Source organism: Onychomys torridus, chromosome 21 (assembly GCF_903995425.1).
Source record: "Onychomys torridus chromosome 21, mOncTor1.1, whole genome shotgun sequence".
Taxonomy (NCBI): Eukaryota; Metazoa; Chordata; class Mammalia; order Rodentia; family Cricetidae; genus Onychomys; species Onychomys torridus.
Window position 1 is genome coordinate 7,724,934 of NC_050463.1, and position 18,153 is coordinate 7,743,086.

General features: G+C 44.1%; 2 protein-coding genes across 2 annotated transcripts in view; both read left to right on the top strand.

Moving 5' to 3' along the window:
- Window positions 1–12,183, top strand: part of Marchf2 (membrane associated ring-CH-type finger 2) — a 31,999-nt gene extending 19,816 nt beyond the window's left edge. The window contains exons 4-5 of the mRNA XM_036171190.1: window positions 3,196–3,405; window positions 11,561–12,183. Of these exons, the coding sequence (XP_036027083.1) occupies window positions 3,196–3,405; window positions 11,561–11,719 (369 nt within the window). The 3' untranslated portion in view covers window positions 11,720–12,183. The remainder of the gene's footprint in view (window positions 1–3,195; window positions 3,406–11,560) is intronic.
- Hnrnpm (heterogeneous nuclear ribonucleoprotein M) overlaps window positions 3,352–18,153 on the top strand; it is a 62,645-nt gene continuing 47,843 nt past the window's right edge. The window contains exon 1 of the mRNA XM_036171188.1: window positions 3,352–3,405. Coding sequence (XP_036027081.1) covers window positions 3,389–3,405 — 17 coding nt within the window. The 5' untranslated portion in view covers window positions 3,352–3,388. The remainder of the gene's footprint in view (window positions 3,406–18,153) is intronic.

Below are 18,153 nucleotides of genomic sequence, written 5' to 3' on the forward strand. Positions count from 1 at the left end.
TGTGGCCATGGCAGGCTTCTTGCTATTTAGTTTTATATCTTAAATTAACCCATTTCTGTTAGTCTATAAGTTGCCACTTGGCTTGTTGTTTACCAGTTACCTTACAATCTTCCTTGTCATGGCGGCGGCAGTGTCTCTCTCCCAGCCTTCCATTTCCTATAATTCTCCTCCTCCTTGTCCTGCCTACCCTATCCTTCCTGCCTGGCTACTGGCCAATCAGCACTTTATTTATTTTAACCAATCAGAGCAACACATTTGACATACAGAACATCCCACAGCATGTCCCTCACAGGAGAACGGGGACCCTTTCTGCTGCTTTCCCTGAATTTTTTTTTTTTTTATGAGCCATATTTGTTTCTCTTGGCCCAACATTTTTAGGGGACTGTATGATATAGTGACAAAGGGTACTTGGGCCCCCAAGCAGCATTAGCTAGGTTCTAGTCCTGGCTGGCTTTGTAGGCTACAGGATGAATAAACCTTATCCAAAATGTTTGGGCTGGTTGTGGTGGCACACACACACAGGTAGATATGCCAAAGAGTCAGAGACAGAAGGATAACAGAATCAAGCCTACACCAAGGCCTGGGGTGTGTGGTTCATCTGGTAGGTAACCTAACATACATGAAGCCCTGAATCTGAGCCTCATCACTTCATAAAACCCTGTATGGTGCCACACACCTATAATCTTAGTACTGGGGAGGTGGTGGCATGGGAGTAAGAAGTTTAAGACCAGCTTTGTCTATATATTGTTGAGTTTGTCCATCCTAGTCTACATGATACCCTGTCTTAAAAAAAAAAAAAAAAAGGCTTGGGCCTAGAGTAGTTTTGAGAGTTTGGGATTTTGGAGTGTTTTCATGGGTTAATAGGAGATATTTTGAGATCCAAATTGAAAGGAAATCCATTCATATTTCATATATATACATATATGTCTATTCTCATCCTGAAAGTAAGTTCATACAATATCTTACTTTAATTACTTGTCTTCTTGTATTGCTGCGGTTCACACTAGGCACGCACTCCCCCACTGAGCTATATCCCTAGCCCACAGTGTCATTGAGTCAACATATGTAGGGTTAGTTATTTCTCTTTCTCTCCCGTCTCTCTCTTTTGGAGAGAGATGGCTCAGTAGTAAGATCACTTATTGTTCTTTTGGAGGACTGAAGTTCAGTTCCCAGCACCCACATCAGGCTGTTCATAAGCATTTGTAACTCTAGCTCCAGGGGATATTGACTCCCTTGTCTGGGCTTCATAGCCCCCATATACATGTGTATACACACACACACATACACACACACACACACACACACACACACACACAAACACGTGCGTGCATGCATACATACATATGTGTACACATGTCAAAAAATTTTTTTTTTGAGACAGGGTTTCTCTGTGTAGCTCTGGCTGTCCTGGAACTCACTATGTAGACCAGGCTGGCCTCGAACTCAGAGATTGGCCTGCCTTTGTCTCCTGAGTGTTGGGATTAAAGGCGTGCACCACTACTACCCAGCATATCTATCAGTCTTAGTTTCTTTCCTATTTCTGTGATAGACACATGACCAAGGCAGCTTATAGAAGGAAGAGTTTATTGGGGGCTTACAGTTTCGGAGGGTGAGTCCATGATCATCATGGTAGAGAGCATGGCAGCATGTAGGTAGGGATGGTTCAGTATCTAAGAGCTTACATTTTACCTGCAAGTAGGAGACAGAGGAGCTAACCAGAAATAATGTGTGCTTTTGAATCCTGCCCCCAGTGACATATCTCCTCCAACTAGGACAGACCTCCTAATTCCCTAATAGTTACACCAGCTGGAGACCAAATATTCCAATATATGAGCGTACATGAGCCATTTTCATTCAAACCACCATTCGATATGTCTGTCTGTCTATTGAGGAAGGGCCTCACATAGCCTAGGAGGACCTCAAACCTGCAAAGGTTGACCTTCCCCTACATTGCTCAAATGTTGGGATTACAGCTGTGTGCTACTACACCTCCACCCCCTCTGTTTCTTTCTTTTCTAGGGTGGTGGTAGCAATTGAACCTAGGGCCTCACTCATGCCAAGCAAGTGTTGTACCATTAAATTATATCCCCAGATACAATATTTTAAATAATTTTGAGCTGGACATTATAGCACATTCTCAACACTTGGAAGCAGAAAGGTCAGAAGTTCAAGGCCCACATGGGTTGTAGGAGACCCTGTCTCAGAAAACAATAACTACCCACCATGGTGGTAGTGCTGGTGCTGATGGTGATGGTGATAATGTAGATGATGTATATCTAAAACAAGTTTCATGATGTAGAAATTTCTATTTGTGGTACCACAATGACATTTTAAAGATTTGTTTTTAAGCTAGGCATAGTGGTGCACACCTTTAATCCCAGCACTTGGGGAGACAAAGACAAAAGGACTTCTGTGAGTTTGAGGCCAGCCAGGACTACATAGAGAGACTCTATCTCAAAAAGCAATCAAAGAAAAAGAGGATTTATCGGCCAGGCAGTGGTGGCGCACGCCTATAATCCCAGCACTCGGGAGGCAGTGCCAGGCAGATCTCTGTGAGTTCAAGGCCAGCCTGGTCTACAGAGCTAGTCCAGGACAGGCTCCAAAGCTACAGAGAAACCCTGTCTTGGAAAAAAAAAACGGGGGGGATTTATCTTTATTTTTTCTTTAGGTATATGTGTGTATATCTGTGTGTATGTTCACTTGTATGCAGGTGCCCACAGAGGCCAGTAGAGGGCATGGGATTCCCCTGGAACTGGAATTATATAGGTGGTTGGTTGTAAACCTTTGACATGGATGATGGGAACAGAACTCTGGTCCCTTGGAAGAGTAGCAAGTGCTCTTAACTTCCTGCTTTCCAGTTGTCTTCCCCTAGCCACCCATCATCCTGGTGTTTTATAAGTTTCAGATTTTAGAACATTTTGGATGGTAGATTTTTAGAATAGGATAGTCAGTCTGCTCTTGGTATGTGAATTTGCATGAATACATTAACTCCTCTGTTGGCTCCATTTGCCCATCAGTAAAATGGATGCAAGCACTCAGCAGACTCCATATGATTAATTATTAATTAAATAATAATAACATTAAAGTAGTATTATTATTAAAAAATAAGGAGATCCAGGCCTACAGCTTGCCCTCATCCCATTCCTTCTGCAGCACCCTTCTACATAACCCCACCCCACATCTGCTCCCCTGCAGTGGCTGAAGGACCCAGGGCCTCGCACTGAGAAGCGGACGCTGTGCTGTGACATGGTGTGCTTTGTGTTCATCACACCACTGGCTGCCATCTCAGGTTGGCTGTGCCTTCGAGGGGCCCAGGACCACCTCCGTCTGCATAGCCGGCTGGAGGCTGTGGGGCTCATTGCCCTCACCATCGCCCTCTTCACCATCTATGTGCTCTGGACACTGGTGAGTGGGTACAGCCCAGGTAGGTGGGCTCAGCTGGGATCCCCAGGCTGTGTGTGAATGTTGCTACTGCTGGAAGTGGTCATCTCTGCTCACTCTTGCTATTGCTTCAGGTTGGCAGTGTAACACAGGTCCAGGGATACCCCCAGCCAACAGTGAGCCTTTTGTTCCAAGGGCACTAGGGCAGCTAATCTGATGGGTCAGGTAAGAAGAAGGGGGCACAGAACAGCAAAAGGCTGAAGCAAGAAAGAGACTGGGAGAGAGTGAGGTGGAGCAGATACATACTAAGAAACTGAGGGCAATTGAGACATCTCAGCAGTAAAGGAACTGGCCCTGAACCTGTGTGGTGGAAGGTGAGGACTAACTTCAGCTTGCCCTCTGCCCTAACATAGGATGCCCCAGAAATAACTAAATAAATGTAGCAAAAAATATGTATTTAAAACCTTCCAAAAAATATGAGCCCCACCTCTCCCTGCTGAATTGTTGGCTACTGATAGACTCTGAAGAAGGGGAGACATTTTCTTCAGTTGTGTGCCCACAGCTGAGCCCATGAGGCTCTGCTGTATACCCAAACCCATGGCCACACAGATGGCCCTGCATTAACTCAGTGTGTCACAGAGAAAAACAAACAGACATGAATGTGGGGCAAGGCTTTGTAGGGAGGAGGGGTTTGATGGGTAGCAGGGAAATGAAAGTGGGATGAGAGTAATCAGAATGCATTATAGACATATATGGAACTGTGAAAGGAAGAGATTTAGTTAATAAAAAAGTTAAGAAGGAAAGAGAGAGGGGAGGGGGGAAATCTGTCCTGGATGTAGCTCAGTTGGTGGAGTGCTTATCCAGTTTTGAATCCCAGTGCCATTCTCTCTGATTTCCAGCTTTGAGAAAGTCAAGTCAGGAGGATTAGACTCTTAGGGTTATCCTTTGCTACATAGTGAGACAATGGCTAGCCTGGGATACATGAGACTCAGTCTCAAAAAGAAAGTAAAGGAAAGGAGGGAAAGAAGAAGGGAAGAAGGAAGAAAGGAGGGAGAGAGGAAGAAGGAACAGAGAGAGGGAGAGAAGAGGCAGGAAGGAGGGAGGGAGGGAGGAAAGGAGAGAAAGAAGTTGAGGGCCAGTGAGATGGCTCAGCAGATAAAAACACTTGCTGCTGAGCCTGATGACCTGATTTGATCCCTGGAACCACATAGCAGGAGAGAACAGACTTCCACAAGTTTTCCTCTGACTTCCACATGTACACCCCACTCCACCCCCACACGTAATCAGCAGATGAAAAATGCAAAAAAAAAAAATTAAATCAGGGGTAGAAAGATTCCTCAGTGGTACATGTGCAAGGCCCTAGGTTAAATCCCTGGTACCACAAATGAACAAATAAGACAAAAGCCAGCTGTGGTGATTTACATTGCCTGTACACACAGTACTCAGGAGTCTGAGGCAGGAGGATGGCTAACAAATTTAAGGCCAGTTTGGGCTATACAATGAAACTCTGTCTCAAAATAAAAATAAATAAATAAATAAATAGACAGACAGACAGATAGATAGATAAATAAATAAGGACAGGCATGGTGCTGCACACCTTTAATCCCATCATTCAGAAAGCAGAGACTGGTAGATCTCTGTGAGCTCAATGCCTTACTGGTCTATATACAGAGTTCCAGAACAGCCAGGGTACACCCTCAAAAAGAAAAAAAAAAAAAATGAAGGGAGAGATATTAAGAACTTAGCTGGGAGCTGACAGTGATAGAACATAAGTCTTCCAGGAGCTCAGGGCCAGTCTGAGCAACATGGGGTAGTCCCATCTAAAGAAAGAGTAGAGAATGAGGGCTTGAAGCCAAAATACAGGACTGAGGAGTAGCTCAGTTGGTACAGTGCTTGCCTAACATGCACGGAGCTTTGGGTTCTAGTTCTTAGCACTACATACACCAGGTGTGTTTACAAACACCTGAGTTGGAGGCCAACCTGGACTACATGAGACTATTACTCAAGAAAACAAAACAAGGCTGGCAAAATGTCTCAGTGGGTAAAAGTGCTTGCTGGGCAAGCCTGGCAGCCTGAGTGTGATCCCTAGAACCCACATAGGTAGAAGGAGAAAACTGACCCCACAAAGTTGTCCTCTTTCACACGAAAACCTCCCAACAAGAATAATAAATAATTCTTTTTAAAGTTTTAAGACAAATAAGCTAGGAAAGATTGTATGAGACATATTGATTAAAAAATTGAGGGGGTGGAGGTGTGGCCCCATAGTAGGGCACTTTCTTGGCATGTATCAGGTTCAGGATTCCTTCTCTAGCACAGGAAATAAACAGAAAATGAGTTTGGAATGGGTACCCTATAAAATGGACTGGTTTCTATGTATCAGTGAGAAAAATTAATTTAAACTAAAAAATAGTAGTGAGTTGGTGGTTTGGTGGGTGAAGCCTTCAAGGCTGACAAACTCAGTTCAACCTCCAGGACCCACATGGTGGAGAGGGAGAGCTGATTTCTACAGGTTATCCTCTGATGTTCACACATGTGCACGAGTGGATGCACATGCGCACACACACACACACACACACACACACACACACACACACACACACACTATAAAATGTAGTAAGAATATACCTAAAAAGTAGTTAGAAGGAAGAAGAGAAGAGAATGGAAATGGGGAGAGCACTGAGATTATTGATGAGACAGAAAGTGATAAGATAAAGTAGGGGTGCCACTAAAGCAAACAGTGACATCTTTGCTCAGAGAGGAAGTCCTTGCACTTTCCAGTTGTCCAGCTATGGGCCATTCCTCATATCAGGGAGTCGTTTCCAGATCAGTGGTAGAGTTCATATTTAGCATGAGAGAGACCTTTGGTTTCAAGCTAGCAACACACACACACACACATACACAGAGAGAGAGAGAGACAGACAGACAGACTTAAAGAAGATCTCAAGTACTCCATACTGGCTTTTAACTCAGTATGTTAACTGATGATGGCTTTGAGCTTCTGACCTTCCCAATCTCTCACCTCCCGAGTACATGGGTGACAGATGTGCACCACCACACACTTAAGTAAATGCTGTCATAACTGAGCCTCATCCCCATCCCTGATGTGCTTTTTTTTTTTTTTTATGAGACAGGACCTCAGTGGGATTTAGCTCAGTGGTAGAGTGCTTGCCTAGCAAGTACAAGGCCCTGGGTTTGATCCTCAGCTCTGGCAAAAAAAAGACAGGACCTCAGCTCCGGCTGGTCTTGAACATACTCTTTGTAGTTCAAGTGCTGGAATTACAGGCTTAAGCAAGCCACCATGCTCACATTGTTCAGGTGTTAAAGGAATCTTAAGCACTGTCAGTGTTTGTACAACAAAGATGTGATGCTGCATGGCTGTCCATCTTATTTTTATATTTTATTATTACATTCATTTATTTTGTTTGTATGTGTGTGAGAGAGCATGTGTAGCATGGTATGTATGTGGAGGTTACAGGACAGCTTGAAGGACTCTGTTCTTTACTTCTACCATAAGAGTTCTGGGGGAGCTGGGCAGTGGTGGCGCATGCTTTTATTCCCAGCACTCAAGAGGCAGAGGCAGGAGGATCTCTGTGATTTGAAAGGCCAGTCTAGTCTACAGAGCGAGTTCCAGGACAACCAGAGCTGTTATATGGAGAAACCTCGAAAAACCAAAAAAAGAAAAAAGAAGAACATTGAGGCTCTTGCGGAGGACTTAAGTTTCTTTCCCAGCATCCTTGATGGGAAGTTTACAAAAACAAAGGTTAATTCTAGCTTTAGCTGGGCAGTGGTGGCACACAACTTTATGCTTGTTTCTGTAGTTCCTGTTCGATTAGTCAGGATTTCTATTTCCAGCATTCCCCCAGTTTGTGTTTTCGTTATTGTCTCAATTTCAGTTTTTCAGATCTTGGATTGTTTCCTTCATCTGTGTAATTACTTTTCCTTGGCTTTCTTTGATTTCTTCCAATTTTTTGTTTGTTTTTCTTCCATTTTTTTTTAAAGATAATCTTTCTTTTTTTGTGATTTATTTATTAATTATGTATACAGTGCTCTGTTTGCGTGTATCCCTACAGGCCAGAAGAGGGCACCGGATCTCATGATAGATGGTTGTAAGCCACCATGTGGTTGCTGGGAATTGAACTCAGGACCTTTGGAAGAGCAGCCAGTGCTCTTAACCTCTGAGCCATCTCTCCAGCCCTTTCTTCCACTTCTTTAAGGGAATTTTTTATTTCCTCTCAAAGGGAATTTTTCACTTCCTCTTTAATGGAGTTTTTCATTTCCTCTTTAAGGGAATTTTTTATTTCTTCTTTAAGGGCCTTTATCATCTTCTTAAAGTCATTTTTAGTGTTGATTTCTTCTGTTTCTTCTGCCTTGGTATGTTCAGGTCTTGCAGGTGTAGAATCACTAGGTTCTGATGTTGTCATATAGGTCTTCGTGTTGTTGCCTGTGTTTTTGCACTGGCATCTACTCATCTCTTCCTCTGTTCGGTGCAGGCAGTGTCTGTGTCTGAAGGTGCCTCTCATGTTCTAATTGTTAGTCTTGGTTCACTAGAATTTCTTTATTAAATTGGTGCTGTTGGGCTCTGTTTCTTTGGGATCAGCTTAGTCAAATCAGTGTTAGTGGGTTCTGTCTCTGGGAGCAGTTGTTCCCAGTTGGTGTAGGGTGTGCTTATGGTTTCAGTGGTTGTTAGGTTCATAGGGGTTAGTTTTTTTGTTTTTTGTTTTGTTTTGTTTTTTGTTTTGGGGGGGGGGTTGTTGTTGTTGTTTTGGTGGGGGAGCGGGGAAAAGTAGCTGTCTGATCTCTGGGACTCCAATGGGTAGGGCCTAGGAGGTAGAGACCTAATCTGCCAGTCTGGAGATGGGAGCTTACCTGTTCTCAGTCGGTGAAGTGTATCCTTTACGAGTCTGGTGATCTGATTCGGTGGCTGGATGGCGCCTTCTTTTGTGTTCTCAGGTCACGTTTTGCTCATTCATCAACTCCTCAGCTGCTCTTGTTTCTTTTGTTTCCTCAGACTGCAAACTGTAGGTTTCTGAGTCCTCTCCTGGATGGATTTCAGCTGAGTAGAGTAGTCTCAGCAACACCTCCAAGTTGTTGGATTTCACAGGATCGGCAGCTGGGCCCTGGGTTGGTCTCAGACAGAGTGTTCAGATCTGATCTGGTCTTGTCCCACGCAGATGGCTCCTTCTCCGCGTCCCTATTCCAAACTCTTGATTAGGAGCTTGTTTTCATTAAGTCCTCAGCAGGTGGTAGCTCAGTTTCTGGCTTTTATTACAATTACATCTCGGCCGCCGCCCTCCACCTGCCTGCCTCTGTGGCTGCCCGCTCCGCGTTGGCACACACCTTTAATCCCAGCACTTGGGAGGCAGAGCCAGGTGGATCTCTGTGAGTTCAAGGCCAGCTTGGTCTACATGGCGAGATCTAGGACAGAGACCAAAACTACACAGAGAAACCCTGTCTTGAAAAAAAAAAAAGAGTTCTGGGGGTTGAACTTGAGTCATCATCAAGTGGGTCAAGAACCCTTATCATCTGAGCCATCTCTCCAGCTCATTCGCTTTTTTTTTTGATATGTGGCTCTGACAGGCCTGGAACTTGATATGTAGACTAGGGTATCCTGGAACTCACAGAGATCCACTTGCCTCTACCTCCCAAGTGCTGAATTAAAGGTGTGAGCTACTACCACCCAGCATAATACCCATAACTTTAAAATTACATTGTGTGTGTGTGTGTGTGTGTGTGTGTGTGTGTGTGTGTGTGTGTGTGTGCTGGTGGTGGTGTGTGCATGTGCCAGCACTGGTTAGACGACAACTTAGAAAAGTTGGTGTTCCCCTTCCACACCGTATAGGTCCTGGTTGTCAAACTCAGGTTTCAGGTTTGGTGTTGGTAACCTGTCTTTTTCTTTTTTTTAAAGTTTTATTTATTTATTTATTTATTTGTTTGTTTGTTTGTTTATTTGTTTATTATGTACACAGAAGAAGGGGTGCCAGATCTCATTACAGATGGATGTGAGTCACCATGTGGGTGCTGGGAATTGAACTCAGGACCTTTGGAAGAGCAGTCAGCACTCTTAACCTCTGAGCCATCTCTCCAGCCCAGTAACCTGTCTTAGTTAGGGTTTCTATTGCTATGAAGAGACACCATGAGCACAGAAACTCTTTTTTTTTTTTTGGAGCTGAGGATCGAACCCAGGGCCTTGTGCTTGCTAGGCAAGTGCTCTACCACTGAGCTAAATCCCCAACCCCAACACAGCAACTCTTATAAAGGAAAACATTTAATTGGGTGGCTTACAGTTTCAGAAATTTAGTCCATTATCATCATGGTGGGAAGCAAAGCAGCATGCAGGTAGACATGGTGCTAGAGAAGGAACTGAGATTCTTACATCTTGATTTTCAGGCAACAGGAAGTAGTCTGAGACACTGGGCAGTATCTTGAGCATATATGAGACCTGGATCTTGCTCGGTAGACCAGGCTGGCCTTGAACTCACAAAGATCCGCCTGTCTCTGCCTCCCTAGTGCTGGGATTAAAGGCGTGCATCACCACTGCTCAGCCACAGTGGCTTTTATCCACTGAGCAGTCTGGCCAAACTCTACCTTTTATTTGAGACAGAGTCTCTCACTGTACCTGGAACTCACTGCTTTGGCTAGACTGGCTGGCCAGGGACCTCTAAAAACCTGCCTGTCTCTGACCCCAGCACTGGTATTATATATACGTCCCATGATGTTCAGCCTTTTTTGCAGGCATTGGGGGTCTGAACTTAGATTCGATTCTGACACCTACACAGCAGACCCTTTATCAGCTGAGCCGTTTCCCCAGTCAGGGTCTCATGGGCCAGAATGACCTTGAATTCCTGATCCTCACATCTCTACTTCCTAACTGCTGAGATGTCACATATGTACCACCACATCTGCTTTATATGGTGTTGGGATGGAACACTGGGCTTTGTGAGTGCTGGGCAAACACTTTCCCAACTATGCTGAATTCCCAAACACTAACTGTACAATTTTTAATTGCTCTCCTATTCTCCACCTGTTTGTTCTTCCCCACTCCAACACCCCTGATAACCACCCATCTTTTTACTATCTCCATAGTTTCTCCTCTTTGGGAATGTCATGTACTTGGAGTTATACAGCATGTAGCTGCTTTGGCCTCTTTCACTTGCTTATTTGAATTTAAGTTTTCTCTATGCTGCATCATCACTTGATAGCTCACTCTTGTTGTTGTTCCATATTGAGGATTGAACTCAGGGCTCTCACATACTAAGCAAGCATGCCTCTACTGAGCTATATCCCCAGCCGTTTTTTATATGTTGTTATTTTGAGACAGTGTCTCACTAAGTTGTACTCATTTTGTAGTCCTGACAGACCTTAGACTTGTGGTCGTCCTGTCTGAACAACTGGGGTCACATTACTGCACTACCAGCTGGACCCTTTTTTTAATGGTATTCGGATTAGAATCCAGTGCCTCTCACATGCTGAACAAGCACTTTACCACTGAGCTGTAGCTACGGCTCTCACTTTGTGTGTGTGTGTGTGTGTGTGTGTGTGTGTGTGTGTGTGTATGTCTGAGTGTTTGTCCGTATGTGTGTGTGTGTCTGTATTCATGAATGTGTATCTGTATTCATGAGTGTGTATGTGTTATGGTATATGTGTGTGTACACATGTAAGTGCTACCAGCCAGCAAGTCCTAGCGATTCTCTTGTCTCTACTCCTTCCCCTCCCCAGTTTTGGGGTTACAGGTAGGGCACAGGGATTTGAACTCAGATCCTCAAGCTTACACAGCAAGTACTCTACCCACTGAGCCATCTTCCCAGTCCCTTAAATGCACCATCATTTTTATATTCTTACTTATGAAGGGACAGGTTGCTTCCAGGTTGGGCAATTGTGTGAGTGATTGAGGTTAAATAATCCCAAGAGACTGGTAGGACTCCATTCTCATCAGCTGTAGAACAGAAGAGCCTTGCTCCCTGCTGGGGTCAAGGTGGTGGATCCCTTATTTTATAGGACTCAAAGCTTATCAGAGTATTCTCAGAGGACCAAATGGGTGAGTGTATGGACAGTCTACAAGAATTGCCCAAATGTGGTCTGCTTCTAGGTTTGGCCTATGGCAAATGCCAGGGCTCCTTTTCCTCTCCCAGGGTGGAGGCCTGTCTCTACCTTCCCACCCACTGCAGGACTGCCCCCACAGGTCTCTTTCCGATACCATTGCCAGCTGTACTCAGAATGGAGGAAGACAAATCAGAAAGTCCGCCTGAAGATTCGGGAAGCAGATGGCTCCGAGGAACCCCAACACTCCTTGCTGGCTGCTGGACTCTTTAAAAAGGCGGCAGAGGAGACCCCTGTGTAAAGAACTGATTGGCAGGGCCCTGAGTAGTGAAGAGACCAGAGGCAGATGACAATGCCTTGGTGTTTGGAAGGATGGAAGCTGCCTGACCTTTCATGCACAGCCACGATGCTTCTCAGGCCAAGAGCCACAGTAAGCAGAGCCTGCTCTGTGCTCCTTGTGAACATATTTTCAAGGGTTTTGTTATATACATTGCTGTACATGACCAGGACAAATGGACAGACCCAAGCTTTGGATGGAGCAGGCACCCTATCTCATTCTGAGTTCTGCTTGACACCTCCTTGGCCAACAGCTTTGACTGCTTGTGTCAAGGGCGCCCGCATTGGGCTAGAAGGTTCCAGCAAGCTTCTTTGCTACTCTGCACCTGGCTGGCTTGCTTTATTGGCACTCTTGACTTTATAAAGTTGCACTGCATTTCAAAAACCAACCCTGAATGAATAAAAGGAGCCCTTGCTGGCTAACATGGACTTGTCAGTTACGTTTTTAAACTGCTCCAAGTGGGTGATTTTATGGGGGAAAAGTATAAAACACTTGGCTAGTTTTGAAGCATCTGTTATGAGTCTGTCTTAGTTTCTTAATTCTATGATAAAGTAATCAGATAAAAGCAACTTAAGTGGGGGTGCAGAGATGGCTCAGTGGTTAAGAACACTGGCCACTCTTGAAAAGAACTGTGTTCGATTCCCAGACCTCATATGGCAGCTTGCAATGTCCCTAACTCCAGTTCCATGGGACCCAGTGACCGCTTTTGGCTCCCCTGGACACTGCTCACATATGGTGCACATACCAGTGCAGGCAAAATACCCATACACATAAAATAAATTTTTTTAAAAAGGCAACTTAAGGGAGAAAGCATTTATTTTATCTCACAGCTCCAGGTACAGCCCCTCATGGTGATGAAATCAAGGCACAGTTAAGATGGGTCTTTCTACATCAATCAGTACAATCAAGATGATAAATTGACAGTTAATGCTAACCATCACAGAAGCCTAAGGAAGAAGTAAAGTCAGAATTTTAAATAAAGAACAGGATGCAGGGCCTGGGGAGACGACTCAGTGGTTAAAGCGCTTGTTACACGATTATGAAGACCAGACTTCCCATCTCTATAACCTATATAGATTTGGAGAAAGTGTGTGTGTGTGTGTGTGTGTGTGTGTGTGTGTGTGTGTGTGTGTGTCTCCCTGGTGGTGCTAGCATAGCACTCAGGAAATCCCAGAGCAAGCTGGCTAGCTAAACTAGCCATATGGACAAAACTCTGAGTTCAATTGAGAGGCCTTGCATCAATGGATAAGGTGGAGCCTTACGTGGGCCTCTGCATGTTCAAGCGCATACAGGACAAAAGAACAAAGAACAGGAAAAGGGGATAGTTTATTCCTCTTTAAGTTATTTATTGTTATTATTGCTGGGGGAGGTCAGAGGAAACCTATTTGGAGAGCAGGATCTTTCCTTCTACCTTTATATGGCTGCAGGGAGCGAACAGGCTTTTAGGTTTGTACAAGCACTCTCACCCATGAGCCACCGCACTGGCCTGAGCAGGGTTTATGATGAATAATCTTTTAAAAATATCCTTTTTGGGGGGGGGGGCGCTGGAGAGATGGCTCAGAGGTTAAGAGCGCCGACTGCTCTTCCAGAGGTCCTGAGTTCAATTCCCAGCACCCGCATGGTGGATCACAACCATCTGTAATGAGATCTGGCTCCCTCTTCTGTGAACATAATAAATAGTATTTTAAAAAATAAATAAAAAAATATATATCCTTTTTTTTTTTTTTTAAGACAGGGTTTCTCTGTGTAACAGCCCTGGCTGTCCTGGAACTCACTTTGAAGACCAGGCTGGCCTCAAACTCATCAGCCTGCCTCTGCCTCCTGAGTGTTGGGATTAAAGGCATGCACCACCACAGCCTGGCTTAAACATATCTTTTATAGAATTTATTCTTTATGGGTATGAGTGTTTTGTTTTCCCTGCATATATGTGTGAACTCTGTGCATGCAGTGCCCAAGGAAGCCAGAAGAAGGCAAGAGATTCCTAGGAACTGGATGGAGTTACAGATGGTTTTGAGCTGACATGTGAGTGCTAGAAACAAAACCTCTGTCTTCTGTAAGAGCAGCAAGTGCTCTTAACTACTGAGCCATCTCTCCTGCTCCAATAAATGATTTTTAAACATTTTTTGTGTTTATTTTTAAAACGATTTTTTGTTTTTTGTTTTTGTTTTTGTTTTTTTTTTTTTTGAGCTGAGGATCGAACCCAGGGCCTTGCGGTTGCTAGGCAAGCGCTCTACCACTGAGCTAAATCCCCAACCCTTAAAATGATTTTTTGTTTGTTTGTTTTTCAAGGCAGGATTTCTCTGTGTAGTTTTGGTGCCTGTCCTGGATTTTGCTTGATAGACCAGGCTGGCCTCGAACTCACAGAGATCCTCCAGGCTCTGCCTCCCGAGTGCTGGGATTAAAGGCGTACACCACCACCACCTAGCCTTAAATAATTTTTTAAAAAATTATTTTAGCTGGTGATGTAATTCAGTGATTGAGTACTTGAATAACAAAGACAAAACTCTGGGTTTGATTCCCAGGATTATTAAATAAATATAGTTTTTAATATATTTTTAGTAACACACATTTTGAGACAGGGTCTATAGGTAGTGTTGACTGGCCTGGAACTCAAAGAGATCTCTTGCCTCTGTCTGCTGAGTGCTGGAATTACTAAATGCATGCAACACTATGCCTGGCAATATATATATATAGCCAAGAGGTCTCATTGCATAGTGAGACGATGTCTCAAGGAAATAAAGTTATAAATATTTTGTTTGTTATAGGTGCTTTATATATATTAAAGGTGCATGCCTTTAACCCCAACACTCGGGAGGCAGAGCCAGGCAGATCTCTGTGAGTTCGAGGCTAGCCTGGTCTACAGAGCTAGTCTAGGACAGGCTCCAAAGCTACAGAGAAACCCTGTCTCAAAAAAAAAAAAATATATATATATATATATATGTGTGTGTGTGTGTGTGTGTGTGTGTGTGTGTATATATATATTTTTTTTTAATGGTACTAAGGATTGAATTCAGAGCTTTACGTAGTCTAGGCAAATGATTTACCATGGAGTGTATCCTTAGCAACAAATGACTTTAAGAATAAACAAAGTGGGGAGAGTGTGTGTATTGTTGAGCAGGTGTGGCTTTACATAGGGGACGAAGACACAGCACACCTTAAGGATATAGCCTTTCCACCTGCAGGGGGAATCAGCCTCTGTGGGACTGAGACACCTTTCATTAGCCTAGGACATTTTTATTGTTCTCAAAATTTTCACTTTCAGCAACCTGATTTCCATATTCCCAAAACATCCTGATGAAGCTTCCAAAGGGACAATGCCAAGTGCAAATTCTTGATTAAGGAATACCACAGTGTGCTGGATTTTTCCTAACCAAGTTTTGCATATGCTTTGTACCCTTGGGAAACTCTCAGACAAGATTCACATTGAAGGCAACAAGAGAAACAAAAGGTAACCAAGAAACAAAAGATGGATTTAGGTTAGGTGCTAGCACTCTGGAGCCAGACCAGTGTAGCCCAGTGGGAATTCTCCCACATGTGTGCTTGAGAATTGGCTCAGTGGTTAAGAGCACTGGCTGTTTTTCCATTGAAGAGAACATGGGTTTGATTCTCAGCACTCATGTGATGGCTCACAACCATCTGTGACTTCTTTGGGGGATTCAATATCCTCTTCTGGCCTCCACTGACACCAAGCATACACATGGTGACAGGTACACAGACAGGCAAAACACCCATACACATAAATCATAAAGGGCCTTTCATGGAGTTGCACATCTTTAATCCTAGCACATAGAGGCAGAGGTAGGCAGATCTCTGTGAGTTCAAGGGCAGTCCAAAATACATATTGAGTTCCAGGCTGGCTAGGGCTGTCCATATCTCAAGAAGATAAAATAACCCAAGTGTGTGTGGCACATGCCTTTAGTCCCAGCACTCAGGAGATAGAGGCAGTAGGATCTCTTTGAGTTCAAGACTAGGCTAGTCTACATAGGGAGTTCCAGAGCAGTCTAAATAGAGAGATCCTATTTCCCAAAACAAAACAAAAACTCAAAACAAAAAAGCCACAAACCCTCAAAACCACAAAAATAAACAAAATAACAACAACAACAACAACAAAACCAACTTGAGAGTATACAAGGGCTGTGAATGTAGCTCAGTGGAACAATACATGCTTAGCATGTGGGAGGTCCTGGTTCCATTCCAAAAGGAAAAAGGTAAGGACAATTTCCACTTAGTTTGTATTTCCAGTGAGCTCTTTATACTGAGACCCTTTATACTCACTAATAACTAATGGCAACACTATCCACACTTACCTGGAATTACCATGGATGAGACCCAATTCTGAGCCTGTTTCACATCTCTGGGGAAGGAACAGTTATTACTGTTATTCCATTTTAAAGGTGGGAAGACCGAGGGCCAGTGTATGAAAACTTTATCTGAAATTCTACAGCTTTAGGAACTGGGGATCCCAGATGCTTCAGTATTAAGCTTTGTGCCCTATCCCCCAGGCAAACTCTAGAAAGATGTAGAATGTGACCATGGTAGTAACAGCTTCTGTTGCTTCTTGTCCTCTTTTCTTTGCTTAATTGGCCTCAGTATGTAGCCCTGTTGGCCCTGGAATTGTGTAAATAGGCTGGCCTCAAATTTGTGGTAATCCTCTGGAGTACTGAGATTACAGTATGTGCCACCATGCCTGGCCAGCTCACCTTTGAGCTCTTGTTGCATGCTGAGTTATTTAACAGTTAAGGGTGCTTGACATCTTCCTACATTTAATGCCCAAGGCTGCTCTGAAAAGTGGTTTTTTGGGAATCTTTTATTAACTCTACCTTCAGATGAGCAAACGGAGTAGGCTCATCATGATTCCTAATGGGTCCAATACAATATGGTCCTTCCTGTTTTTTTCTGCACCCATCCCTTGGCTAGTACATAGGGTGGGGGTGGGGCTATGATGGCACATAAAAACAATATCTTGCTGCCCTGACTGGAAAATCAGGAGGGAAGCCAGTTTTGCAGAAGGCTAAAACTCAGAGGCTGGAATCTATTTGACTTCATGGCTGGAACAGTATGATTGAGGAGCAGAGCTAAGATGATCAGGCAATAGGTGACAGGTGAACTGATACCTATAGTAACTTACATAAATGCACACAGGCACATTTGCTCTCCTGGCCTACCTAGCTTGGCCCCTACTTCTCCTTATCCTAACTTTAGAATGTAGGGCCTCTGGAGATGGTGTAAGAGTACTCCAGAAGGTGCCATCAAGGAGGTGGTGGAGAGAGGGAGGGAAGGAGGGAGGGGGAAACAGGGAGGGAAAGAGGAAGAGGAGATGTTGGGGGTGGAGGTTTCTGTTATACATCTCTTCTAATGCTTTGAATTACATGGAAAGTTTTAGTTTGATGTTAATCTGTCAAGGATTCTGCATATAGGACTGGTTCTGTGGCTCAGTCGGTAAAGATGCTTGCTACCAAGCCTATAACCTGCATTTGATTCCCAGATCCCACCTGGTGGAAAGAGAAAACTCCAACTTGCAAGCCATGGCATGCTCCAAGCCTGTATTCAGACACACACACACACACACACACACACACACACACACACACACACTATAGTTAAAAAAAATCCTTAGCTGGGCAGTGGTGGCGCACACCTTTAATCCCAGCACTCTGGAGGCAAAGGCAGGCTACCAAGTGAGTTCCAGGAAAGGCGCAAAGCTACACAGAGAAACCCTGTCTCGAAAAAAAGACAAAAAAAAAACCCAAAACAAACAAACAAACAAATCCTGCCAACAGAATTTTCATTTTCTTTCTGCCCTAGGACCATTTAAAAAAAACTGGTGCCGGGCGGTGGTGGCGCACGCCTTTAATCCCAGCACTCTGGAAGCAGAGGCAGATGGATCTCTGTGAGTTCGAGGCCAGTTTGGTCTCCAAAGCGAGTTCCAGGAAAGGATCAAAGCTACACAGAGAAACCATGTCTCGAAAAAAAACCAAAAACAAAACTGGTGTCTCCTTGATATAACATGGCTGTTGCCACCCGTGAATTCATAGCAGGGTGGTTACTTGCACAAGATAGAACCCTTTAGCATTCCATCATGGTTGGGATAGGGGGTTTGGTAGGCATCACCTTTCCCTGAAGACCTATTGATGGTAGTTGCTAGAGGAAGGAGGTGTTGTTTTCTTCAGTGGTGTAGCCCATGCTCAGGTAAATAAACCCCCATCTGTGCTCATGATCCTAACTCAGGAGTTCACCAAACAGCAACATGGAAGTAAGTAGGGAATTTGTAGGAAAGAAGGTTCAGTGGGAGTGTGAGGTGGGTAACTGGAGGTGAATATGATAAAAATACTGTATAGGGTTAGGAATTGAAGCTGGTAGAGTGCCTGCCTAGCATTTTCAAGTCCCTGGGTTCCATT